A 27,499-nucleotide genomic window follows, 5' to 3' on the forward strand; every position below is an offset into this window, starting at 1 on the left:
CTAAAATCCAGGGAACAAAAGGTCAAACTGCTAACAGTGATCAATTTCATCCTAAACGTTCATTTTCTTTAAATTGAAAGCTTTTATTTGGACGATTTTCTTCTCCGGTTTACAAATGTCGGAGCTGGCCCTGAACGTCTCTCGTCCGTCCCGGTTAGCGGCGCGGATTCTCCGGTGCCCCGCTGCTGCGGACTGACCCGGGAACGGAGACCGAACTCCGCCTCTGCTCGGAGCCGGACCGACTGCGACCTGCGGGGGCGACGGAACCGGACCCAGACGGTACCGAGTACCGGACCCTGAAGAAAACAACAACAACAAAACTAACAGGAGGAAGTTTGGAGAGAAACAGCTGCTCCACGTTTCCATGGAAACGGAGATGAGAGACGGGTCCCATCTGGATTCTCTTCGGGGAGGTGATAGGATGGAGGATGAAGCCACGCCTCCTGGTTGCTGGTGCTCCTGCAGGTCCACTTCAGTACAAAAGGTGGCGTTCACCGCCTGCCGCGGAGCCGCAGCCTCCTCCTCTGCACCATCAGCTTCTCTGGAGGGTCAGGAATGTTCCCCCGCGGCGTTTGCCTCAGCAGCTGCCCTCCAGGACCCCTCCTCTCCGGCTCGGACCCGTCCGGCTACGGCAGCCGGGACTCGAACCTCCTCAGCTTCAGGCAGATGGAGCTTGGCTCCTCCGCCCAGTGCAGCGGTGGACATCTGTCCATGAGACTCCACCCACTGCTGGACTCCTACGACCAGGACGACTGCAGCCTCAACAACGCCAAGCGGGCCAGAGTGGAAAACACCATCCGAGGGATGATCTGCACGGATGCCGGCGCCGCCGCAGATCAGGAGTCCTACCAGGAGGAGCTTCAGCACGCCGTCGTCCACCACAGACCTGAAAACACAGGTGAGGAGCAGGAGACGGGACAGCACCTCCACCTCAGGAGGAGCTTCAGCCACATCCTGTCCGACTGTGGGAGGGAGGAGAAGCCCCCCTTCTGCAGCCTGTCTGCTGCACCTCCTGCAGGAGATGAAGGTCTCCTCAGCAGGAGGTGCCGTGGATGGAGGAAGGTAAAGCCCAGGAGCTTCTTCCAGTCCAGACCCGAGGGACTCCAACTGATGGCAGACGTCTTCAAGTCCGAACTGTCCCGAGCTGTGAGCAGGAGCGTGGACGCCATCTTCAGGAGCATGCCGCTGCTGCCGGCCTCAGAGGAGGACGCAGACGCCGCTCCTCAGGCGGAGAAGAAGTGGAGCTCCTTCTGCTGCGGCGCTGCGGACGTCCACGTTCCGGACGTCCAAACAGAAGCTCTGTCTCTGGTTGTGCAGCGGCCTGATCTGGAAAGATCTGCAGCTCCTCGCCATCCCAAACCGCCATCCCTCCTCTGCCACGACGCCGCCGAGGGGGAGGAGCAAAGGCCGGGCAGGAGCAGCAGCGCTGTCAGTGGTCTTCAGGACGCAGAACCGCGGCGTGAGGCGCCCTGGAGGCCAAAAGTGAACTCCAGGTCTGTGCGGAGTCCTCATCAGGCGGCGGCGGTGGAACCGCTTCCCCCGGAGAGTCGGTGTCCACCCGGGGTGAAGATGGAGTCAGACGGCGTGCTCAGGAGTCATCTGTACGCCGTGAACGTATCCTTTCAGCCTTTTTCACTTTCAAACGCTCCCGGGGCAAAGGTGACTTAACTCTGGAGCTGCAGGAAGGTCTGACAGCAAACCACCTGAAGAAGGCCAAGCTCATGTTCTTCTACACCCGCTACCCCAGCTCCCTGGTGCTGAGGACGTGTTTCCACGACGTCCAGGTCAGAACCGGCGGAAAAACGGAGGCGGGACGCCGCAGATTTGGGTCAGAGGTGTACTTTATTCAGTGAATGTGCTGTGAGCGACTCACCGTCCTCCTCCGGACCTCCTGTCCTCCCCAGTTCTCGCGCTGCATCGCCTCTCAGCTCATCAAGTGGTTCAGCAACTTCAGGGAGTTCTACTACATCCAGATGGAGAAGTGGGCCCGGGCGGCGCTGCTGGACCTCCGGGATCTGACTGTGGGCAGAGAATCGGAACTTTTCAGAGCTCTCAACATGCACTACAACAAAGCCAACGACTTCCAGGTGAGAAGAACCGCACGGGTTCGGTTCTGATGGTTCTTCTGAACCCTTTAAAGAAAAAAACCGTCAAAACCCAAAGTTTGATGAGATGCAGATTTATTTCAATCTGCAAAAACAACAAAGAAAGAATCAAATCCTTGAAAATAGTCTCCTTTTCTGTCCATCAAAGGTTCAGCTCTGTTCTAATCTCTGAAGGTGTGAGATTAAATGAAATTATGGAGAAATAAAGATTTGAAACTAACCTAAATGATTAAAATCTTTCATCTTTTTTTATTTATTGTCAATAAAAAAGTAGATTCATCTGGAAAATAAAAGGAAAGAACAGATTTATTTCAGTTATGGGATTATCATCCGAGTTTGGCTTTGATTTAATTTCCAAAAGAAGTTTTAACGTTTGATGAGTAAAAGATCAAAGCAGTCCATTTTTTTAAAGAAAATCCCGTTTGATTTTCTGAGGAAACAAAACTTCCAAAAGATTCGTACGTTTGAAGAATTACCGGAAAATAACCCGAACTTTGAATTACTAAACTAATAAAAATGACAAACAAGACTGAAAAATGCAAAATAAATAAAAATAAATGTCCATTTTCTAAACATCTTTGAACCAAACGACAAACAAAATATATCCGATTAACAAGAATGAAAAGTTCTTTGCAAGCATCTTTAATAAACTCTTTTACCACAAAAAAGGAAAGAAATTCAGGATGAAGTGATCTTGAAAAAGACGTTTTTTTTCCGTCTGTGTGTTTAGATTTCTTTGATATTTGTATGTAACCATGACGACGTGTTTGGTTTAAGATTCCCATTTCCAGCTGTAAACCTCACGGACGTCCGAGTTTTAATCTGTGGACAAAAACAGATTATGAGGAGGATTACAGATTGTTTTTAAATAAAAATCTAATTTAGTGTTTTGACATTTAAAGTGCTGAAGCCATTAAATAATGATAGAAAAACACGTTCAGATTCAGAGGCTACAGCAGAAAAATCTAAACCGTTTGTAATAAAAGACACAGGTGAGTCATCTAACCCAGCAAGATTAAAGTCATCTGTTCTTGATACTAATCTATAAGAATGATTGTTTAATAGTGTTGTGGGTCTTCTACAAGTCTGGCTTTAAACAAACAAAACATCAGAAATCATCAAAAATCCTGTTTTCATGTCAATCAACTAAAGATTTGTGGTTAAACTACAGGAAGAGGCCGTGTGGGGGGGTGGAGTCCAACCCAAATCAACGCCACTTTCTGACTCTGGTCATGTGACCCTCCCCGACCTTCCACTTTGATTGACAGGTCCCCGACTGTTTCCTGGAGGTGGCCGAGGTCACGCTTCGAGAGTTCTACGCTGCGATTTCACTGGGAAAAGACCGCGACCCGTCCTGGAAGAAAGCCATCTACAAGGTCATCTGCAAGCTGGACACAGAGGTTCCAGCAGAGTTCAGAGGTCACCTGGGAGTTTAGGAACCGCGGCGGGATCCGGGCTGAACAGCATCAGTTTTTAGTGTTGCATTGTGGGCGATTTACCGTTTTGTCTTTGAGTTGGACGGCCTTTATTTTGAAATTTAGAGGAAACAAAATCACACAAAGGTAACAGTTTTAGTCAAACTTTTTATATTTACATCCATAAATATACATTTAAGTACTTTATACACAATATGTAAAAACAACACAGGATTCTTGGAAATCCAACCGCTTGGCGGTTTTTCTTCTCCAGGAACGTGTTGCCGTCACGACCTACAGGTGTGATGTCACCTACAGGTGTGATGTCACCGTCTTAGAATCAAAGGTTTTCTTTGGAGTCCATGAAGTCCAACGTTCTCCAAAAAAAACCAACCAGACTCAAACTCTGGACGTCACGTGGGAGAACCGACCGCTGGAAGTCTTTGAGTGGAAAATGTGACGTTTTTGTGTCCTCGCCATGTTTGTTTCATGTTTTCAGACAGAAAATAAGCATCTGTGAGTCTCCATACTTACAGGACTCCGTCCGCAGACCCTCAGACTCGTCTTCAGGGGTGGAAACTGTCGCTCGTTTTCCTGATGATCCAAATAAAAACGCTTCATCCTCCAAATTCAGACCTTTGATATGTTTCTGAGCGTTGATGTTCACCTCATAAATGTCAGGATTTTTACGTGAAGGAAAAAAAAAAAAGCTAAAATTTCTGCAGAACCTCTGAAGAAATTAACAGCTAATTGTGATTCAAGTCCATTTAAGTTCTAGAGGCGGCAAAAACACGTATGACTAAAAGGTGCAAAATAAAGAAAATGTAAAAAAAAAAACACAAAGTCAAATATTTACCACTTTTCTAACACATAACGTCCAGTTTAGTAATCCAGAGTATTTTGGAAGTTTTTCGCATAATCAGTTTAGGCGGAACCCCTTTTCTGAACCCAAGACCAAACTACCGAGGCTAAAAACCGATCATACGCTTTGAAAACCCAGACAAAATATAAATATTAATAAATATAATTTAGACTCCTCCCTAAAATGTTGGCATTGACCACTTATCTATTTTTTTTGGCAAAAAAAATACAAAAAGCAAGGAGAAAAGTCATATCGTCCAGCCAGGAGACCTTAAAAAGTCCCAAATTCCACCTTAAATAAATGAGGGGTGGCAGCATCAGTGTGTCAAATATCCTGAAGGGACTACAGGTCCCAGGTGAGCAAAGATAATCTTGCAGATGAAGTTGAAGAAAATTAAAAACTTCCCTGAAATAAATCATAGACTGTACCAAAGGACTGGAGTGAGCGAGTGTGACGTCGTCCATAGAAAATGGTTTATTCCAGCTCCAACCAAATTAAGTCAATTTGGTCGCTAATTTTTTTCACAAAACGGACGCCGCCACGTTGGAACCAGAGGAATGTCCGGGTCAGTCTGAGTTTCTATGGAAACCACTTTCACCAATCAGGAGTGAGCTTGTTGGAAGGCCACACCCCCTATCACTAGAAAACGTGCTGCGCAAAATCTACCAATCAAATGGTTTGGAAAGGGGGGGTGGGGGCTGCAAGCTCCGCCTACTTTCAATTGAGGCATCTGATTGGTCAGTTTATAACCTGAACTAGGGAGGAGCCACTCAGTCCAGTTCTCACATGCAGTCAATGGATCATTCAGAGTGGCATCCAATAATAATTCTAGACTCCTCCCCATAACGTCAGCGTTTCCCAGCATGCATTCACAATTATCTGGTTAATTTGGGGGTTTTACATATTTGTTAGTGTGACCTCGAACGGTTCAAAGTATTGAGCGTTTCCTTCTTCAATCGCCGTAGCGGCGTGTGGAAAATCCTAAAGATGATGTCACAGATTAGCAGAGCTGCAGCCACAGATGCATTTATACTAAACCAGCTAAACCAGCTAAACCAGCTACCCGTGTCTCTGGGATTATGGGAAGGGAGGGCGGGGCGAACCCCCAGCTTGGTTCTCGGCGCTAGCGTTAGCTTTGAAAACGTTGGAACTGCTCTGCTCAAATGGACGACGGGTTTGAGAGAACCGGAACCGAGACATCACACGTGCACACACACGTGCACAGATGTAACAGATCAAAGTGGATCTGACCCGAATGCTAGAACAGCAGAAGATCCCGTTTGCTAGAGAAATCAACTGCGATCCTCGTCCTCGGGAGGTCAGAGGTCAGCCCCCAAAGCGAACTCCCAGAGGAGAGAAAGTTCAGTTTTGATCAGAGGAGGAGCAAGGCGTGAACTCGGAACCACAGGAACCGGGTTTATGGTTTACACCACACTTGAGAAATGAACAGAACCAGTGTAGCCGAGTTCCTGCAAACCCAGAAGGAACTGAACAAATAAATCTGTTTTTTTTGTTTTAGATTTGAACAAATAAATGGCACTAAACTAAGTCAACTTCATGGAAGGAAACAGTTTAGTCTTTTCGTGTGGACACAAAAGAATCCCTTATTTTTTAGTTTGTTCCGTCATGAAGCTCAAGTTATTTTCATTTTAAAAATGTTTTATTTCATATAAAACCAAACAATGTGGAGGTCCTAAAACAAACACAAGGGGAGACCAGCGTTCCTCCTAAAATCAGAAACAGGAAGCGTTTATTCCACAGAGCTGCATCTGCATCCATTCACGGGTTTTGGGGAGACGTTTATTGTCTTGAAGCTACGCATCGGCCGACAGACGGAGGTACAGAGCTGCAGTACATGAAGCTGAAGGCGTATAAAAACAGACGACCACCATCAAAGGAAAACTCAAAGGTTGGGTAAAAGGAAACGCGTCTTCCGTCACGGAGCAGCAGCAGGCCGAGATCTCCTGTGCATGAAGGTGGGCCTCCGTCCGGCCTGCGGGAGGTTCCCGTTCAGGACATCTGGGAAGAGAAGGATCACATCTGACTGCCCGGTCACGAACCCGGCGCTCCGCTCCACCCAAAGGTCACAAACTTCTGTACTCTTTATCAGAAGGTCACTGCTCCCCAGTGAAATGAGGAAGTGAGGTCACGTTTCTATGGAGTTCATTCAGTCTGAATAATCAGAAAAGCACACAACCTGTTTGACAAACACACACATACATCCTTATGCAGACGTGCAATAGAAATTTGGAAATCCGCATGTTGTGTTTCACACACGCACACTAAATATTTCACAAATGTGCACGTTGTGTTTCATGGCTGCCATTAGTTGAACGAGCGCAGAAATAACCGAGTGAGGAACTTTACAACCGCGCTAGCGCAATGCTAACCGAGCGACCCGCGTTCTACAACTGCACGGCTGCAATCCCAACGGAGCGGCGCTCCGGCGCTCTCGCTGGGTTTGCCTGCAGTGTTTAGGGGGGGTGTTTGTCACTTGGGGGCGGTAACCTTTCTGGTTGATCCGATTGGCCAGAATTTGCATGTCAAATCCGGCGAGGCAGCAGAGCGGGACTTTCAGTTTTTTAGAGGCTTTAATAGCAGAAAAACGGCGGATGTTACGTGGATTAAAGCGTTAACCAGCCGCCCAAGACCAAGGTAAGAAATTGTTGGCCTCTGTTAGCCACATGCTAATACACGCTTCCTGTACCGTCTCAGGCTAACTATAGTGTACATGTTTATTTATCTACTAAAGTGATTTTCACATCAGAACAACTCACAGCACAAAAAAACCTGCTGCACTTTCTTACCTCGGTAACACTGAACACTACAGGCAAACCCAGCGAGAGCGCCGGAGCGCCGCTCCGTTGGGATTGCAGCCGTGCAGTTGTAAAACGCGGGTCGCTCGGTTAGCATCGCGCTAGCGCGGTTGTAAAGTTCCTCACTCGGTTATTTCTGCACTCGTTCAACTAATGGCAGCCATGAAACACAACCTGCACATTTGTGAGAAACACTTGCTGTGCATTTGTGAAACATTTAGTGTGCGTGTGTGAAACACGTGTTTGTGAAACACAGGGTTCTAAATTTCTATTGCACGTCTGCATAAGTATGTTTTTGTGTGTGTATTTGTCAAACAGGTTGTGTGCATTTCTGATAATGGAGGCTGCATTAACTCCATACGTTTCTGCGCTGCAGGTCACTTCCTGTCAGACATCAGGGGGCGCTCCACCTACGTACAGACCATCAACTGTACGTGAGAACTGGACGGAGTGAGTGTGACGTCACCCACAGACAACAGGTCACTTCCAACTCCAACCAAATAGTCGCCATTTTTTGCAACGATCGGTCCCCGACCTTCTATGGGAAACCACCCCACCAATCAGTTTGCTGGAAGGCCACACCCCCTACCCCACATCAAATCTGTCGATGAAATATTTTAAACGATGGACGTGGGGGGGGGGGGGGGGGACAGGCTCCACCTTCTTTCAGTGAGACCTCTGATTGGTCAGTTTCTCTTGCTCTACAGAAATATGAACGTACAGTGGGCTGAAAGTGTCATGGCAGAAAACGCCATCCGTCACAAACGGAGCGCCCCCTTCAGTCCACACAAGGTGATTCACAAACTTAAAAACCGTCAACATTTTTAGATCAAACAATGCAAAACTACAAATCTTACATTCACTTCTGACTTAAGTTTTCTGAAAGGACACAAAGACTTGAGTTGAATCTAAAGCTTTTCGTCAACATTCCGTGGAGGAATTTCCTTATATGGCAATCTTTGCTAGCTTTAATTCTCAGCCTTTCGACACAAATGCAGAAATAAGACGTTTATCTGCGGTAAATTCTCTTAAATGAATAGTTCAGGACAAAAGGAGCTGAATGCTGAAAACTAAACATCATCTTTAAAACTGTTGAGGGTTCACAGAAGCAGCTTACCTTTCTAAACCAGAAAACATCTTCTCAGAAATACTTGGTGCGGTTTAGAGCTCGCTGTGCTAGCTGTCCGCTCTCGTCCGTTATCTTTTCCCAGTCCGTTTGACCCACCACAAACCCGATGGCGCGCTTCCGATCCGCATCCTTCTGCTCCTCCAGATCAGCCCACCGAACCTTCGGAGGGAAACGGAAGCAGCAGCGTGACGGGCCAGAACGTCTTTCAGTTCCCTCCGGTGAGACACAGAACAGCAGAGCAGAAACGGGGATCTACCCTCTTCTTTCCAGGTTCTGACATGCGCGTGGCGTAATCGTCTGGCAGCTGAAGGAAGTCCACCAGGCCGGACACGTGGTCACCTTCACGCTTCCTCTTCCCACCGCTAACCAGCCCGTCCAACTTGTCTGCGTACAAAATAAAAGAAAGTATAGAGCATGAATTCAGCTGCAGCAAAGGAGCAGATCTAACTGAAAGGCTTTTAATCTCACATACATGTATGCATTTATCTATAGGGCCGGAACACGGATGTAAAGCTGATGAGAGACCTACATCAGAGAAAACAAGCAACTAAAGAAATATCAAAAAGCTGGAGCCACCGCAGTTCGCAAAGTTACCACTAGGTGGACAAGTGAGTACCTATCACTGACATGATTCAAATGCTAGGATCACAGCTTTCTGATTCTAATATTCATGAACTAACAATCGTCACGAAGTTCGTGTGTGTGGGGGCGTGGTCTTCTGATTGACAGCGATTTCTAACCTATAGAATGACCTTTCCTGTTTACAGGACAGATGCAAACTGCTGGTAAACTTTCCTGTTTACACGTAAACAGGATGGATGTCGGAAGGATCACAGTTCTGCCGCTACGTACACTTGGTGCATTTTCCGCGTATGAAATGTCGGTCTTCGGTTATTCATGCGTGATCTACGTCATTCATAAATGTTTATTGCGTTCGTCATTCGATGTCCGTCAAGGCTTTCGGCTGACGGGTCTTTACGTGAATTTGGTATTTAGTTGTTCAAATTTTTGGTCGGTTGAGAATTACTCAGTTGACACGTATTTCACGTAGTTTATAATCAATTATTACTTCAATCTTACACAGTTGTGTGTGACTTTTGTCAAACTCAAATGTGTGGCTTTCCCACAACCGTTCCACGACGCGCATTTCACGTTTGAATTGACGCACAAATCAACAATGAATCGCATATAAACAGTGGAATCATCACGCACGGTTCATGATCCACTTTGCATGTTCTGTGGGTGGTTTATTCGTCCATGGCCGTGTTTCCAGGGTTTCAGCTGCGTTTTGTAGCCACATATAAGATGCGTTTTAGCTGCGTTTCAGCCCTATTTTAGCCGTGTTTTTGCCGTGTGTCACCTGTACTTCAGCTGCATTTTGGCCCCGTTTCAGCCATATTCCAACTGCGATTAAGCGTATTTTAGCCACGTTTTAGCCCCGTTTCAGCCGTGTTTTAGAGGTATTTTAACTGCATTTCAGCCCTGTTTCAGTCGTATGTTAGCTGTTTTAAGCCGTATTTTAGCCGCGTTTCAGCCGTATTTTAGCCGCGTTTCAGTCGTATGTTAGCCGCATTTCAGCCCCGTTTCAGCTGCGTTTAAGCCGTATTTTAGCCGCGTTTCAGTCGTATGTTAGCTGTATTTCAGCCCCGTTTTAGCTGCATTTCAGCTGTATTTCAGCTGCATTTAAGCTGTATTTTAGCTGCGCATCAGCCGTATTTTAGCCGCGTTTCAGTTGTATGTCAGCTGCATTTCAGCCCCATTTCAGCCGTATTCTAACTGCGATTAAGCTGTATTTTAGCCACGTTTCAGCAGCGTTTTAAAGGTATTTTAGCCGTATTTTAGCTGCATTTCAGCCCCGTTTCAGTCGTATGTTAGCTGTTTTAAGCCGTATTTTAGCCGTGTTTCAGTCGTATGTTAGCCGCATTTCAGCCCCGTTTCAGCTGCGTTTCAGCCGTATTTTAGCCGCGTTTCAGTCGTTCAGCTGCATTTAAGCTGTATTTTAGCTGCGCATCAGCCGTATTTTAGCCGCGTTTCAGTTGTATGTCAGCTGCATTTCAGCCCCATTTCAGCCGTATTCTAACTGCGATTAAGCTGTATTTTAGCCACGTTTCAGCAGCGTTTTAAAGGTATTTTAGCCGTATTTTAGCTGCATTTCAGCCCCGTTTCAGTCGTATGTTAGCTGTTTTAAGCCGTATTTTAGCCGCGTTTCAGTCGTATGTTAGCTGCATTTCAGCCCCGTTTCAGCTGCGTTTCAGCCGTATTTTAGCAGCGTTTCAGCCGTATTTTAGCCGCGTTTCAGTCGTATGTTAGCTGTATTTCAGCCCCGTTTTAGCTGCATTTCAGCTGTATTTCAGCTGCATTTAAGCTGTATTTTAGCTGCGCATCAGCCGTATTTTAGCCGCGTTTCAGTTGTATGTTAGCTGCATTTCAGCCCCATTTCAGCCGTATTCTAACTGCGATTAAGCTGTATTTTAGCCACGTTTCAGCAGCGTTTTAAAGGTATTTTAGCCGTATTTTAGCTGCATTTCAGCCCCGTTTCAGTCGTATGTTAGCTGTTTTAAGCCGTATTTTAGCCGTGTTTCAGTCGTATGTTAGCCGCATTTCAGCCCCGTTTCAGCTGCGTTTAAGCCATATTTTAGCCGCGTTTCAGCCATATTTTAGCCGCGTTTCAGTCGTATGTTAGCTGTATTTCAGCCCCGTTTCAGCTGCATTTAAGTCGTATTTTAGCTGCATTTAAGCAGTATTTTAGCCGCGTTACAGTCGTATGTTGGCTGCATTTCAGCCCAGTTTTAGTCGTATATTAGCTACATTTCAGCCGTATTTTAGCTGCGTTTAAGCCGTATTTTAGCCCCGTTTCAGCTGTATTTTAGCTACATTTCAGCCCCGTTTCAGCCGCATCTTAGCTGTGTTTCAGCCATATTTTACCCACATTTCTTCCGTGCTTTTAACAAGGTTCATTTATGAAAATTTCCCTCAAAGACCACAAGTTTTCTCACTTTTCCACGTATGACCAATTTTCCTCAATATGCACAAACTGTATATATATCATTACATTTGTCTAACTTCATAAGCCACCGTCTGCTTTTGACACTAACACATTTATTTTCTCGATTCAGTTTCTCACAGTTGAAGTCTGTCATTGACTCAAAGACGGTTTTCTCCTCTCATAGTTACCCTCCTGATTACAGGATGGAGATACTAGAAACATAAGTAAACACTTTACATAATGTAAATGATGGATGTTCTGAAAGGTCATCCACACCACAGAAGTTTGTTAAAAAGGATTTCCTTTTAAAAAAAATGGGATACCTACCGAGTTTGGCTTCAGACGTGTCCATCTCCCATTTGCTTTTTGGAATGTAGCCCTACATCAAAGAAACACTGCAACCGTTAATTTCTGGGACACGAGGATAAAAGGAAGGAAGAGAAAGCGGAAAAAAGGACTTGCTGCAAAAAGAGGAGACGGGTTTATCAGGAGGATCAGAGCAAAGACAGACAAAAATGGACATGAAAGTTCATCATTTCCTTCAGTCAGACACTTATTTTCTACTAATGGACCAAAATGGTTTCAACAAATAAGCTCAGACTCACATCCTTAGTGAGGAAAAAACTTTTCCAACGTGTTTTAACATCAATAAACATAAACATGCAGAAGAGCTCATCCATAATGAAGGAGTTAGCGGTGAGCAAACATGGATTATTAGGAAACTGAGTTCAAAAACTAAAGATCAAACTTTCCTAAAAAATAACCTGTGACTGTCACGTCAAACACGTGTTTTGTTTATTGTATTTTGATCATTTCACAATGTTTCAACCAAAAGCTCATTAACTATAAAAGTTTTCAGCTTTGCTTCCTTCAGTGTTTGCAGCTGCAACCATTGAAGGAAGAAACGCAGCTTCATATCAAACAACTCTTGAAGACAGACGGACAGCTTTTATTTAGATCCGGCGCTCTCGGTTAGGCAAAGGAAAGACTAAATTGTCGTCTATTTAAGCCTTTTGTGTCGAGTTATTGGAGGATTTCTGGGTAATTTTTATTTAAAAAAAGCCCATACATTAGAAAATCACCACAACCCAAAAGATCCTCAACGGTTCAGACATTCAACCCAATAAATATTATGTTTATTCATTCAGATAAACAGCATATTTTATCCAAAAAAAGTTCTGTTGGAAAAAAAAGTGGTTATTTGTTTTTAGGGATCTGAAATTCCACCACAAATGTTGATATCTTGTTGTTTTTTTCTTTACCACAAACTAATTTGTGGTAAAGAAAATCAATATATATTTGACTAAGGTAGGCGATTGTTGTTTATGGTGAACATTTAAAACAGAAAGAAGCCAAGAATTAAAGCGTAAATATTTAAAATAGTACATTAATTCTTGCATCGTTCTGTTTTCTTTACTTAATACTTTTCTTTGATGAGTTCTGACACCTCATTTTGAAAAGTCCTAACGTGGATTTTCAGTTTATTGACATGAATTGTGATGAAGATTTTAAGAACATGGTTGATTTTGATTTTAGTCAAAAACACCTGGGAATCGAACCCACAACCCACCGACCTCCGGCCGCTGCAGCTTGCATGCGGCCGCAGAGGCGGAGCCTATTAGGGATTTGTCCTCTTTCTCGTCTGGCATTGACGTTCAGAGGAGGAGCCGTCGCTCTGAGTAATCCAGACACAACGGATTTATGCCACAGAACCGCAAATGACGCTCAAATATTTCAAACCCCAAAAAAATGAAAAGAAACGTTAGAGTTTGTGTTGGTCTGACCCGTTTGCACCGTCTGTAGAACCGTTCCAGACTGTTCTAACAGCCAGCAGAGCTGGACTACATGGACCCAGAGAAGCCGCCACCCAAAAACAAAACCAAACAAAAGTAAAGAGAGGAATCTGTGTTTCTGATCACGAGGCAGTAATCATCTGCATAGAAGTCAATGCTAATGCTAGCAGATAAAGAGTTATTTGAGTGCAGAGATGTGAATAAACGGTTTAGTAAACCTAAACTCCTCATTTATTGTGGCAGAAAACGATAAATAAAATAAAAATCACATGGCGCTGAAACATCCATGAAGCGTGGAGACGGTGAAAGGTGAACTGTTGGAGTGAGGATCAGTTTGATGAAAATGTTGGCTCAGCTTTGTTCACCAAGGAGATTTGTTTTCCTGAAGCTCAGAACTAAAGACAGTTTGACAACTGCTCCCTGGAACTGAACCTCGAGGATGTAAACCTGTAAATCTTCAGGATTTGGTGTTAAATGATCCAAAACAACCAACATGTTGACGTTTTGCTTCCTGCTGAAGTTAACCAGGAAGTTCACTTTGAGTGTGTGGCGTTGTTTAACGTCGTAAAAATGAGTTCTCTCTTTCTAAATCTGTGATGTTTTTAAAGGTATAAATGATGGTGATTAACAACATATTTCAATTTTCATACATCCAGTAAAAAGACAAACATATAGAAACCATCCAGAGATAATATGTAAAATAATAAGAATCATGGTTCAGTTGATCTAAATTAAAATGATTCATTTAAAAGACAATTATGACAATTATGTATGATGATAATAAAATATGATAAAAAGATGAAAAACAAAACGTTCATTTTATATCAATATTGATCAATGATGAGGTTAGAAAATGTTTGTAGTTTAGTGATTTTAATGTCGCGTTTTATTTAGACTTTTGCCTTCTTTCAGAATTGTGTGTTTTAATTCCTCGTGCACTCCAGGCTGTTGCACGAGGAATAAAAGATAAGAAGGTTTTTCAGAATAAATCAAGATCAGGATTTTTTTTTTCAGAATAAAGGCGTGGAATTAAAGATATGAAGGTTTTCAGAATAAAACCCTTGAGCCAAAGATCAGGATTTTTTTTCTTCAAAATAAAAGTTTTGTATTAAAGATGAGGTTTTTCAAAATAAAACCCTTGTGTCAAAGATCAGGATTGTTTTTCAGAATAAAGGCGTGGAATTAAAGATCAAAATTTGTTTTTTCACAATAAAAGTTATGTATTAAAGATAAGGTTTTTCAGAATAAAACCCTGAAGTCATAGATCAGGATTTTTTTTCCAATATAAAGGTTTTGTATTAAAGATAAGAAGATTTTTCAGAATAAAACCCTTTAAATAAATATCAGGATTTAGTTTCAGAATAAAGGCGTGGACTTAAAGATAAGAACGTTTTTCAGAATAAAACCCTTGAATCAAAGATGAGGATTTGTTTTTCACAATAAAGGTATTGTATTAAAGATGAGAAGATTTTTCAGAATAAAACGATAGAGTCAAAGATCACGATGTTTGTTTTTTTCAGAATAAAAGCGTGGAGTTAAAGATATGAAGGATTTTCAGAATAAAGGCTTGGTCCACAGGTATGGCTGTTTAGACAAACATGTAAATGACAAACAGTGTTCTCAATGTCCTGTTTCCTTGAACTCTACGAGCATCTCAAACAGCAGGTCTGTCATCATACTGTAAGAACACGAAGCATCTTCAGGCGCCAGACGTGTTGCAGTTTGCTTCAGTTTTGTTCAACCAAAAACGGTTTAAAATTCACAATGACTGCAATGCAAATGATTGATTTTCAATGTTTTTAACCTGAATGAAGAGTCAGAATAAAACATTTAAACTATATAAACTATGTAACAAAAAAGGAGGAGAGTGCCAAATGATCTACTTATGATTAAGAGCAATTATAATGTCAAGAGAATGGCATCATTTTCTTTAATTAATTTTCTAGTGAATTTATGAATCAGAGTTCAAAGCAGATCTGACGCTTCGGTCATTTCATCCCTTTGTGAAGGAAAAGTAGCTGAGTGGATTTTCCTTCTGCAGTAAAATGAGATCAGATGTTTGGAGGGAAAGGTCTTTAGTGGGGGGGGGGGGGCATGATGTGATCAGTCAGTGCAGAAAACCTGATGGAAAAACCCATTTAAACCACTTTTCTAGAGTTCAGTTTTTGCCCAAATGTCACAAATAAAGTGACAAATGAATAAAACAAACACGTAAACAAAGAAAATGCAAAAAACAAGAAAGTAAAACATGTTTAGTTAGAGGGAGTTTCCCTGTTTGAAAAAAAAATCTTTTTCTCAAACAGAAAACACAATTTTTACACAACAACCTGTTTTTCTTATCATTTACTTTAAACCCTAAACATAAAGTTTACACTTTTATGTTTAGTGAGACCTGGAGTTCCTTCTCAGTTCAGTTTTTGAAATTCTATTGGGACTTCTATAAACTCATAAATGTTCATTCAAGCCAACAAAGCTTCATCTCTATTGTTTATAACCTTTTTAGTCGACTTTTCTCTTTTAAACTTTCTCTGTCTGCTCCTTTTGTTCATCACCTGTGATGTTTATCATCTGCAAACGTCGACACACTAAATGACAGACGGGTGAAAAGAGCCAGACGGCTCTGCGGCTGTGAGTTTGAACTTCCTACCAGGTCACTCTCCTCTTCCTCCTCCCTCTTGGGTTCCATAGACTCTTCGTCAGGATTGAAGTCTTCCATTTCCACCTAAAAACAAGACGCTTGAGTTTGGACGTCTCAAATCTAGAGGAGGATCAGAGAAGAGGCCCGAGCCTTCACCTCCTCGATGGCGGCATCCTGGAGCAGGGAGCGGACGTCCAGGCGCACCATGTGGCGTGGTGACGGCTCCCAGTTACCCGACATCTAAGGAGAGGGTGTTTCCGTGAGAAAAGTCACGCTTCCTGTTCAAAATCAGAGTTCAGCGAACGCGTACCTTTGTTATGTCCTTGTGTGTGCGTCCATGGAGGTTTCTCTTAGCACAGGTCTGCGTGTCGGCCGTGATTTCAGCCACGTAAACCTTAAAAACAGAGAGGGGCCCCCGTCAGATCCCAACCCAACTGGACTTTATCTGCTCACTAATGGAGTCTCACCTCAAAGCCTTTAGTCTTGGCTGCACTCCAGAACTGGTCAAAGTGTTTGACTTTGTCGTTGATGGTGTCTAAAATGATGAAGGGGAAGAAGCCGTCGTCCAGAGTTTTCTTAAACGTCTTCAGCATGCTGCTCCTGTAGGTGTCCTCCATCTCTGGCTCGTACTCGTACTCCATCACCTGGGCAGCGAGGGAGGATGATTGACAGTTGTTCTGGTTTTGACTCGGAAAAGAGAGACGCTGCAAATGAAGTGATCGGTTCCACAAAAAACAAATAAGCAAGCAGACTGTCAGCAGAATGGGGTTTTCTGTTATTTCATCCTGTTTGTGGAATCGTGCAGTTTGGTGCCTCACCGGGAGGAAACCAGGGCTGTAGATTGGTGAAAGTCCCAAAAAAAATCCCTCGACTACCATCCTCTGTACTGAGAGCTCTCTGTTTGCATGCTCTCCCACTGCGTTTCCATTGACATGGAACTGCGATGATAAATTCGAACGGCTGCCATGAAGCAACACTCCTCCGCTTCGGCGTCTGTGGGAGCCGAGCCTCGTCGTATGACCGGCTAAGCCTCACCTTGGTTTTGACCTTCTTCCCACTGTCCGGGTCCTTCTCGATTCTCTCAACTTCTGTCATGAAGTAGTCGTCTAAAACAAGAACCCTCGGGGGGGCGCCGCCACTTTCAACTTCTTTGTCCTGAAAATTTCAGAAGGAAAACATTGTTATGTTCGCCTCAGGACGGCTCAAAAGGTGCTTTCACGGCAGGCCGTTCAAAGGAACCGAAGCTCGTGATTGAAAGGAGCGCTCCAAACGAAACTGTAAAGTTTTGGCGAGCGTCCTGCGCCACTTTGGCCTAAATGTGCCGGGCTGGCGATCACTGCCGAAATACAAGATCAGTTAGATTTTGGTAAAAGTGGATTTCCATTCAGGGATTTAGCCTTGATTGTTTTTTTTAGCTCCTCCAACAGCTTGACCGCGTCTCATGGTGAGACTCACCCGAATGAGCTTCGCCACGTGACTTTTTCCACTTCCTGGCAGGCCCCTCATGATGATGACAATCTGAGAAAACAAGCGGCCGTGGTTGGTCAGCTCTCAAACCGCAGCGACAGAAAGCTCCACGGCGGCGTCAGGACCTACCCTGTCAGGACGCGACAATCTGCCCGGCGGTTTGAGGATATCGTCGATGTTCTTGATCTCTGGCTTCTTCTCGACTCTTGGCGGCGGCGGTAGGGGGGCCGCAGCGGGAGGTCCTCTGTCTTCTGGATAGGCTCTTCTCTCCACTGCTGATTGATGCAGTTCAGATGTTGCCCTGGTTCATGCCAGATTCATATTTTCAACAGTGGGTACGTACTGTAAGGTGAGCTGTAGCGTTCGGGACCGATCCGCTCCAGTCCGGCACGCTCAAACGGCAGTCGGTCATAGCCTGGTCTTCCGTAATGGTCTTCGGGATCCCGACTGCCACTCCGATCCCTGTATGCTAAGCGCAGAGGAGACCTGCACACAGGGGGAGGAGCTTTCCTTCACGGGTTTCAGACGTTTCAATGTGCTTGTACAAACAGAATCATGACTGTAAAGAAGCAGCACGTAAAGAAAAGCGTTCTGGAGACGTCTCACCTGTCGTCTCTCTCTCGTGGAGGATAACCTTCCCTCTCAAATCTCTCTCTTTCATATTCGGGTTTTTCTCTGAACATCTCCCTGTCTCTGCTGTACTCCCGGCGCTCCAAATACGGGTCTGACCGTCGGTCATAGTAAGGATCTCTGCTGTACGGGTCTCTGAGTCCCAGTAATTCTATAGGGAAAGGTCATAAACCAGGTTGAACGGCGCTCAGCAAACTGCTAAACAAAAGACGCGGTGCAGTTACCCACCCTTTTCATATCCTCGGTCCGACGGCGGCGGATCCGGCCTCAGAATGATTCTCTCCCCGTAGGACATGCGCTCCACGGTGGCGCCCGGCTCTGAAACACGCAAGGTTTCATCAGAACTGCGACTCACAGATGATGAACGGAAGGGCTGGAACATGCAATCAATCCTAATTTAGTCATTATTTATATTCAGGCAAAAAAAATACTTTCAGTTATTTTTAACTGTAAAAAAAAAAAAAAAAAACTTTTTGTTCGGTTTTCTTTACTAATTTTACCAAAACTTCATCATCATTTATTTATAAAAGCACTTTCTACAACATCATAGAGACATAAATAGAATAAAACAAAAAGCATCAAACCAATTTAAAAGAAGTTAAAGCCAGGGCTAGGCTGATGCTAAAGCGGTAAGATGGAGGAACAATCCTTTGTAAAACTCTCCAACAGCCTGAAACCGATTCCATAAAATCTCCCGATTTTATTTTTTTAAATTCGATTTCTGTCTTCTCCACGGTATATATGGTTATATGGTTATATGTCTGTGACTATATGCAAAGCGACCGCTTCGGTGATTGTTCTCCACCGTGCCCCTTTCTTAGGGATGGGTACCGAGCCCCGGTATCGAACGAACCCCAGGGCAACATTCTTCAGGACCGCAGTATCCGTAAGATCTGACCTCAACGGTTCTGCTATCGGTACTGAAGAAGTCACATTTATTTGTGTCCCACAATATCTAAACTAGAGCTGTGACGGTGTGGGATTTTTGATCACTACCGTGATGAAGCAGCAGGAGTCGCGGTCAACATCCTTGGATTAAATGGGGAAAAAAACGAACCAGTTTGGAGCCCAGAGTCAAAAGACTGAGTATTTTTTCAGCGACACCCGCAGAGCAGAGTGAAGGCACGCCACATACCGTGTCCGTGTCCATAATCGACAGTCTTGGGAATCACGGATGCAGCAGAAAGAGAAGGTTGGTAATTAAGAGCGGCAGGTTTGCTTTCCCAAGACTCGGAGGCAGGCGGTGCAGCCGCCGTGGTCATTCCCTGGGGAGACAAAATTCCTGTGTTACGGCTACGCCTGGAAAGGCCAACCAAGAAAATGCAACGTGCAAAATAAGTGGAGGGTTTCCACCATGCTGCGTCTGACCATCTCGGGGTTTACCTTCAGAACGTTCCTGACATCCGGTGGGATCTCCAGGCCAAGAAGACCTGCAGGCAGTTCTGGCAGGGCTTTGCTGGCTGCAGGCTGAGGGTCCGTGCTGAGGGGGTTTGCCTCCTGCAGTTCCCTTTGGAATACAGAGTTTAGTTTATAAAACACAGTTTATGTTTTGAAATCCAACAAACGACATTAATCCTAAAAAAACCAGAGAATTTGTACCTGATTTGTTTAAGCTCTTGAGCTGCTTTCAGGATAATCTCGTGTTGGCGTTGGGACAGGGCGAGCACGTTCGCCCCACCTCCCGCTTGAGACTCCGCCGAGCCCTCCGGCAGGTCTGGAGCATGTGCAGCAGACGGAGGAGAAGACGCTCTTGGTTCTTCATAGCGCAGTCTGCGTTCTGGATAGTCGAAGGGGTAATCTCTGCCCGGGGGAGGGGGGAGCCTGGAGGGCCTGTCCCACTCTTGGGAGGGGGCTTGCGGCGGTTCATCCTGCCGGTACGCCATCTCATCTCTGTACTCACGGATTCGCAGTTCGCCTCTTCCTGGCTCATCGCATGGGTATGGGTGAGCTCTCTCTGCTTCGGGGCGCCGGAATCGCTCCCTCAGGTGTTCTGGGGGGGGCATGCGAGGAGGGTATTCCCTCTCAAGATGATGTTCGGAGTCCCACTGGGAATCAAAAAGCTTGTCGTCAAACTGTTCCGGAGGATAGTCTTGAGCTAGGTGCCGTCGATAGCCCTCTTCCCCATGTGCGTAATCCACCGCAAAACCCTTTTTATACTCCTCCTCGTATTCCTCGCTCGCCGCCCCTGGCCGCCACGCCCCCCGGCCAATTCCTCGCCCCATAGGCCTCCTCCTCATTCCTCCCCTCTCGATCAGATCATGCGGAGGCATTGGGGGGCCTCTAGCATGAGGTGGAGGCCAATTTAGCTCCTGCTCTCCTTCTCCATACAAACCCTCCCCCAGCGCATCACCCATTTCATGTGGGGGTAGGAGCCGCCTGCCTCGCCCCGCCTCTGGATTCATGGAGGGCCCGTAGGGGTCACGCCCATGGTATATGGATGGATCTGAGGCAGCGGCATCAGGGTCCAGGTCCGGTTCCATTGGTCTGTGAGGCGGACGTCCTCTAATTGGAGGCATAAAACCAGGGTGACCACGTGGGGGTCGACCCCGACTTGGAGGGAATGGGGGTCTCATACCTCTCATTGGAGGTCTCCATTCTTCCCAGTAAGGGTCCCCCTCCTCCTCTGCATACTCTGCTGACTCAATGTCCTCCCAGTGTCGGTCAAATGGTTCTCCTCTACCAATTGGTGGGCCTCCCCTGCCCACGGGGGGGCCTCCTCTACCCATAGGGGGGCCTCCTCTCCCCATGGGCGGTCCACCTCTGCCCATTGGTGGTCCTCCTCTTAGCATATGTGGCCCCCCTCGGCCCATTGGTGGACCTCCTCTTATCATATGTGGCCCCCCTCTACCCATTGGGGGCCCTCCTCTTTGCATATATGGCCCCCCTCTGCCCATGGGTGGACCTCCTCTTATGAGAGGTGGTCTGCCCCTTGGGGGAAATCCTCTCCCCACAGGAGGGCCTCTAAGCAAAGGGGGCCTTCCTCTTAATAATGGCGGTCGCCCTCTGCCCGTGTGGGGTCCCATTGGTGTTTCAAAATACTCTTCATCTTGGAAGTACTGTTCCTCTGGTCCCCATGCGTCTTCAGGGGGGCCCTCCGTCTCCTCGCCACCAAACTCTTCGTAAGATGACTGCCAGTTATAGTCTTCTTGCTCTTCCGACATGTCCATCCCTTCTTCAGGATGCATTTGGTCATAAAACGTTTCTTCCGTCTCCTCTACCGCGGGTTTGGACGCCCTCAATTCTCCGCCAATTATTTTTCCACGTCCACGCATCAGTGGCTGACCCCGTCCCCGACCGGGAATGGGCTTCGGAGGCTCAGTTCCTGTATGAACATTACCAGAAACCTTTGGGTCTGGTTTGATTTCAGGAGGCCTTGGAGTCTGTAAAGGCTCGTTTTTCAAAGCTCCTTCTGGTTTGAGCAAATTTTGTCCAGGAGCTTCTGGCGCTAGAGATAATTTAGCATCACCAGGTTGAGGTTTTCCATCATTACTAGCAAGACTATTGTCATCCGTTTTCTCAGGCTCTGGACCATCTTGTAATGTTTGGGGAATGGGGTCATCTTGCACAAAAAATCCATCTGTTCCAAGCAAACTGTCATCTAAAATGTCGTCCATGTTTGTTTTATAGTTTTCCTTATAACCTTTATTTTTTTCAACAGGCCTCTGTGGAACATTCTTCATTGTAGAACTTTTGGCAGAAGTTCCAGTGGACTCCTGAGACACCTGTGTGAACTCGGGCTGAGCAGCTTCCTGTTTTTGAGTCACAGGTGGAGATTCAAAACGGGGCGAGGGACCAAGGGGCCTGTGTTGTTGCAAAGACGGCCTTGGCTGGACAAACCTGGGAGGACCGTCAAAACGCTGTCGAGGTGGCTCAAACCTCGGAGGCCCGTCAAAGCGTGACCTTGGTTGGTCAAACCTCGGCGGACCCTCGAAGCGCTGCCGAGGGTGATCAAATCGAGGCGGGGCATCAAAGCGCTGCCGGGGTTGGTCAAATCTTGGAGGCCCATCAAAGCGATGATGTGGCTGGTCGAACGGCGGCGGACGGTCAAAGCGTTGTTGGGGAGGATCAACCCTTGAGGAACCATCAAATCCTTGTGGTGGTTGGTCAAATCTTTTCATTCTGGGACTGATGAGAAAATAGACCAAAAAGCAAGACATGGATTGAAATTCAAAAGCAGAGATCACTCTCTACACCATCAACAATTCAAGGAAGCTCAACTGACCTTGGCCCTCCAATGCCAGTGAAGCTTTGCGGCTGCCCAGATGGACCCGAAGTTGTGACTCCAATACCAGTAGAGACACCTCCTTGCAGTGGAGGCTCCGCCGGTGCTTCTGGGTGAGCCCCAAAGCCAGGAGGCTGTTGGGCTGGAGGACTGGGACCAACAGCAGCTGCAGGCGGCTGGACACCAAGGTTGACTGCATGCTGCTGCATTTGCATGTCTTGTCCAGGGTACTGGTTGAACTGTCCCACCATTGGACTGTTGTACTGGATGGACGCAAACGGCACCACAGCAGTCAGAGAGGCGACTCTTTCCTGCAGGTGAGCACTGGTGGCGGCCATCTGCTCCTGCCACTGTTTCCACTGCCGCTCATAATCCTGAAGCTGGTTTTTGTGGGGATACGTCTGGAACTGCTCGTACCACGAGGCAAAGGAGACGTTCCAGTCTTGGAACAGGGAGTTGAACTGCTGCTGCTGCATTTCATAGTGTCTTAGCTGCAAGTCGGCAGACATGGACTGCAAAAAAAGGAAAAGTGAACTCCAACAGACAAAACAATCCCAGCAGCCTAAAACTAAAGGAAGTGAATGTACCCACCTGTAGGTTTGGAGGTTGCTGAATCAGTGTTTGGTACCTTTCAAGGACCTGCTGAAGCTTCTCGTGCTGCTGCATCAGAGCCTGGTATTGCAGACCTACTCTCTGCTGCTGCACCTGCTGCCACTGCGCAGCCGCAGCCTGCAACTGCTGCAGACGCGCAGCTTCCTCTGGGTCTTTAGGGACTTCCGGCTTTAAACAGATTCAAAGAAGATACACCAATGATCCTGTTTGTTATGTATTTTTGACCTCTTTGGGAAGCATTTACAATAAACAAGACATGTGTTTGTCATGAAAAGTATGCATTTAAATGGAAATCACATGAAAAGTGACACTTTAAGAGGAACTTTTGTTTCATAAACACTAAACTACACATTTGGTGATCAAAACACGTAGCAGCAAAGATAAAAATGAATGTAAAAAACACAAGGAAGGATGGAAATGTGTGCCGCCGCCCTACAGATGTGATGATGGAGCCGTGAGTATAGTTAGGAGTCGCTGATCTTCATGAAGTGCTCATTTTAGCCTGCATGACACTGTACCGGTACATTCATAAACTGACAAAGGTGTAGCAAAGCATTACAAAAAGGGTTTTTCTCCATCATATAATATTGACCGAAAGTAAGGCGGCTGTCTAATCTGATGATGTCCTTTTAGATTTTATTACAGTATTGATGTGGAAAACAATCCATTCGACTTGAATGTGATATTTCAAACAGCCGCGACCTCTTGGATTACACGTGAAACTTGTGCTTAAACTGGGAGAAGGTTCCGGGAGGCATGAAGGGAATGGGATGAACAGTCAGTGTGACTTACTGTGTCCGTCAAAGCAGGCGGGTTTCCTACATTTTCCCTCTGAGACCGCGTGCAAAAGGATGTAAATAATATTTGGGTTTGTTGGTTTGCATAGATTGTCAGGAGAATATAAAAGAACAGACTGAATATTTTAAAAACTGTCTATTAAATTAACCTAGAATGACATTTAATGCCACAGCAGATAAAAAAACATCAAAGTAAAAGTTATTCGGTTACATTTGAATCATAGCTATACAAACTTATTTAAGATATTCTCCAAAAGCAGACACTACAATAGGAACATGTCATTTGTTGTAAGTGATGCGTGTGGAGTTGAACCGTTTGAGACAGAATTGTCTTCAAGTATTGAAAGAATTGTTTCATTTCTAAGGTAAATTTCAGAATCAAAGGCAGCGATTCCCAAACTTTACGCACCACAAATCAGTTTAATGAACTCCAATATTTTTAAGGACTGACTTTTGAAGGTGTGGGGATCAAATTCAACACAATAAAATGATATTATTGCCGTGAAAACAGGCATTTTCTAAATATTGTCAGCCTTAGCGGCGATCCATTGCTGCGATTTAATGAAAACATTAAATCCATTTTGGTCGTTTTTTGTCAGACCATGTAAAAGGCCAGAAAAAATAGGAGTAATGTTTCTAAGACAATGCCTAATGTCATTTTTTGTTAAAACCAGAATGGAAAAAGGAATTGTTGGGAAACTGAAGACAAATCCTGAGTTTAGTTACTGGCATCAGCATTTTGGGAAAACACCCAACCCTCCTTGTTAGAGCTACGATTCCTAGAAAAGCCCCTAAAAACATTGAACTGATTTAATAAAAAGCATTCAGATCTTGTGTCGCCTCTGACATTCAAAACTGTTCTCCAATAAAGTTACCTGGGCTTAAAATAAATTCATAAATAAATAATCTTACTCAACTTCAAGTACAGGAAAAAACCCTAAAAAACTTTACTAGAGTTAAAAAAAATTCTCTCTTTCCAGAAGAGCTTCGTGTGTAAAAACAACAGGATGTGGATCCTCACCCGAACCTCCACTGGGAGCGGAGGGGCTGGGGGCTCGTCTGAGGGCGGGGGCGGAGGGGGGGCGCTTTTGGGCGGATCAGAGGGAGGGGGAGGAGGAGTGGTGTGGCTTGAAGCTGGATGTGGAGGAGGAGGAGGCGCATCGCCGTCTTTCTGGCTCTGCCGCGCTTTCTCCTGCCTCAGTTTCTGCAGATTCTTCAGATGCTGTTTGTACCAAAGTTGCTGCTGTTCCTGGAAAAAACAGATCCAGCAGAAAAAAATTCACTCTCTTCCACTTTAGGTGGCAAAATGTCCATTTTAACATCAACGGCTAAATTAGCATTTAAAGTGTTTAAAAACAACAGAAACCCGGCAGTTCCTACTTTCTGTGGATAATAGTTTCGTTCTTTCTGGACTCAGTACACAGCTTTTATAAATGTACATACATTCATATTTAATCAAAACAAATGTGTGTGCAAATGTTCCCACAGATAAAACCACTCATTGTGAAAATATGAACCAAATCAGGTTTTAATAAAAAAAAAAAACATGTCTGACTTGACAAATACACAAATTAATTTACTTTAAAACTGTCTCGCTTTTTTTATTTCCCAAAAAACTGTTTTTTGTTAATTTTCACAGGAAAAACTTTTAAATTTAATAACAGAAACTCCACTTTTCATCCATAAAAGGTTGTATTTTTTATTGGAAATTTCAAAAAGGAACTAGAAGGAGCTGCATTTTCTGTTTCTCTTTCTTTATTCTATTATCTTCCTCCATTTTTTGCCGCTTAACTCCTCTTACAATGTTTCAGCTATTTCAACCATCCAACCATTCAAATGTTCAGCTCTTTCCGCTTTTTCCAGCTGTGACTTTTGGTCCTTCAAATCATTGAACTTTTCCAGATATTCCAGGATTTCCTGGATTATATGTCCTGTCCGCTGTACCTGGTTGGTGGTGAAGTGACACAACACGTGAGCTGAGGTGCACAACTGCCTTTTTCACAAAGATTTCCTTTTTGTTGTTGTGCTGTTTTCACTTTATTTACTTTCTGTTCATTCACTCTATGTCGACTTAGATCAATTCTTTCTTTTTTTGGTGCCAATTCTTACCCTTTAAGTCGTATTTTCATTCAGCAATATAGTATTCAACACTGTATTTTCTTCTTGAAATGCGTCTCCTAGTTTAGCTTTATTTATTTTTTACAATCCTGAACACTTTTGGGTTTGGGTACGTTGCCTAATTTCGGGCCGATGATCTTGTCTGCAGCCAAGTCCATCTCAGTTTTACCTTTCCAGGTGTGTTCATTTGCTTCTTCAGAAGACCCCAATAAACTAAGCTGTCCTTTAAGTACAGCTTAGCTGAAGTGCGCTTTTTTAGTATAATTTTCCTCCCAGAATTGAGAAACTGTTGAAGCAGCAATAAGTCACAATATAAATGATTTAAAGGCTGCAACAAAACAGTTAATTTATCAATGCATTTATGAAATAATACACTTCCTTTTCACACCTGAAATTTGGTTATAGCTGTTCATTTAATCCATAGAGCAAAAACCCCTTCTTTTTTAAAAAAAATATAGTATGTAGGAGCATTTAAGACACCTGTTACAGGTGTGCAGCTCCAATCTAAGATCATATCATGATGGACCTGCTCAGCCTCCAGCTGTGCAGCCAAACTGTTAAATAAGGGCTCCATGGATTGTTTACGTGGATGTTTTAGCTATAGACGGGTGACATCATCACTGGACAAAGCGGGCATGACGTCACCTGTAGAAAAAGCCTGTGAGATACTGTTTAGCTACAGATGCAGGAGGTCAGCTCACCTGTGGGACCTTTGGGCTCTATTCTCAGCGGTTCGTCGATCAGGTTTGAGTGTACCTCCTGAGTTAATTGTTTAAACAAAACAAACAGGTTTAGTAAACTGTTTACCTGCAGAGGCAACGACTTGTCTTCCGCCGCGGAGCAGTCCTGAATCCCGGCCTTTGTGCCTTTGAAAGCGCCGTTGCTGTCCGGTGGGTTGGGCGTCTGGGTCTGTGGAGGCGGGGGACCAGGTTGGGGGTCGGCTGGGGGCTGCTGGGGCCCCTGCGTGGGGGCTGGAGGACCCGTGGACGTCGGAGCCCCCTCCTGATTGTAGAAAGCCTGGGTGCCATCGTCTTCTTTAGATCCCTCCGAGTGCCACGACTGTCCGGGATACCCCCCCGAGTGTCCGGAACCGAACTGGGACGCGTTATTCCCGTGGTGTAAAACGGACTGGAGCTGCTTCTGGTGCAGCATCTGGAGCTGCTGCATCTGCTGGCGGTGCTGCTCCTGCAGGCTGGAGAAGAGCGAGCCGCTGGACGGGGCCTCGAAGCCGCCGAACCCCGCAGGCTGGCCGGCATGGTTGCCGCCCACAGGCTTCCGAGGTCCCGGGCCTGCAAAGCTTGGAGGCGGAGGCACACTAAAGTTTCCCCAAGAGGGATACATCCTTAAAAACGAAGCTGCAGGCGGAGGTCACGGCCGGGCCCGAAGCGGCGAACAAAGCTAGCAGGCGGCGTCCAGCTGCGTTTAGCGGGAAACGCGGCTACATGGCGGACCAACAATCACCGCAAAGACCCAACATAAAGTTCTGAACCCTTCGGGATCTGCTACGCGCGCGTGTGCGCGTGGAAATGCTGTTTTCAATCGTTAAAATGTATTTTTCTTCTCGTGGAATGGCTGACGGTGTTAGCCGAACACGCCACCGGCAGCGGAAATACGTCACAATTTGCGTGACTACTTCCGGTCCACACTCAAAACAAAAATGACCCAAAAATTAAAGAAAAAGTAAGAATAATAATAATCCAGAGACAATTGCTGAATGACTTGGTTTGTAGAATATTTCGTTAATTTTTGTAATTTTTTCTGGTAGTGTTATTCAGAATATTTGAATTTATTAATTTTTCAACTTTTAAATCTCAAAACAGACTCGCGTGAGAGAACTAAAGAAGCAATTGAGTCATTTAAACCCGTTTTATGCAGCTTTTCGAGTCAATTTCACGTTTTAACGTTTTAA

The 27,499-nt window shown here is 45.2% G+C and overlaps 2 protein-coding genes across 6 annotated transcripts; one reads left to right on the forward strand and one right to left on the reverse strand.

Annotated features, from left to right (window-relative positions):
- The first annotated feature begins 68 nt into the window (after positions 1-68).
- On the forward strand, positions 69-4,149 carry LOC105357129 (prospero homeobox protein 1). The gene is made up of 4 exons (XM_020714557.3): positions 69-1,614; positions 1,683-1,784; positions 1,905-2,087; positions 3,374-4,149. The coding sequence occupies exons 1-4, from the start codon at positions 556-558 to the stop codon at positions 3,539-3,541; spliced, it is 1,512 nt and encodes a 503-aa protein (XP_020570216.1). The 5' UTR covers positions 69-555; the 3' UTR covers positions 3,542-4,149.
- Positions 2,817-27,217, reverse strand: ylpm1 (YLP motif containing 1). Of its 5 annotated transcripts, none has more exons than XM_023953302.2 (22): positions 26,398-27,217; positions 24,494-24,721; positions 23,468-23,506; positions 22,655-22,843; positions 22,064-22,575; positions 19,441-21,966; positions 19,225-19,348; positions 18,977-19,106; positions 18,070-18,159; positions 17,818-17,992; positions 17,555-17,697; positions 17,341-17,483; positions 17,200-17,262; positions 16,780-16,899; positions 16,212-16,388; positions 16,055-16,138; positions 15,901-15,984; positions 15,754-15,828; positions 11,641-11,692; positions 8,584-8,711; positions 8,316-8,486; positions 6,021-6,401 (listed from the first exon to the last, which is right to left on the reverse strand). In XM_023953302.2, the coding sequence occupies exons 1-21, from the start codon at positions 26,929-26,931 to the stop codon at positions 8,340-8,342; spliced, it is 5,763 nt and encodes a 1,920-aa protein (XP_023809070.1). In that variant the 5' UTR covers positions 26,932-27,217; the 3' UTR covers positions 6,021-6,401; positions 8,316-8,339. The 5 variants fall into 5 exon arrangements, with proteins under 5 accessions (XP_078798657.1, XP_023809070.1, XP_023809069.1 ...); XM_023953301.2 differs by having other exon boundaries at positions 17,341-17,486; XM_078942530.1 differs by lacking the exon at positions 23,468-23,506.
- Positions 27,218-27,499: the final 282 nt, after the last annotated feature.

This window comes from Oryzias latipes, chromosome 24, assembly GCF_053564925.1.
Source record: "Oryzias latipes strain Hd-rR chromosome 24, Olatipes_Hd-rR_3.1".
In the NCBI taxonomy this organism is placed as follows: Eukaryota; Metazoa; Chordata; class Actinopteri; order Beloniformes; family Adrianichthyidae; genus Oryzias; species Oryzias latipes.

Coding starts and splice junctions, on each gene's coding strand:
- LOC105357129 (XM_020714557.3), top strand. CDS start 556: ATGTTCCCCCGCGGCGTTTGCCTCAGCAGCTGCCCTCCAGGACCCCTC. Junction 1,615..1,682: donor GTCATCTGTACGCCGTGAAC/GTATCCTTTCAG, acceptor CTGGAGCTGCAG/GAAGGTCTGACAGCAAACCA. Junction 2,088..3,373: donor ACAAAGCCAACGACTTCCAG/GTGAGAAGAACC, acceptor TTTGATTGACAG/GTCCCCGACTGTTTCCTGGA.
- ylpm1 (XM_023953301.2), bottom strand. CDS start 26,931: ATGTATCCCTCTTGGGGAAACTTTAGTGTGCCTCCGCCTCCAAGCTTT. Junction 23,507..24,493: donor CGCTCCCAGTGGAGGTTCGG/GTGAGGATCCAC, acceptor ACGCGGTCTCAG/AGGGAAAATGTAGGAAACCC. Junction 18,160..18,976: donor CGATTATGGACACGGACACG/GTATGTGGCGTG, acceptor TGCGTGTTTCAG/AGCCGGGCGCCACCGTGGAG.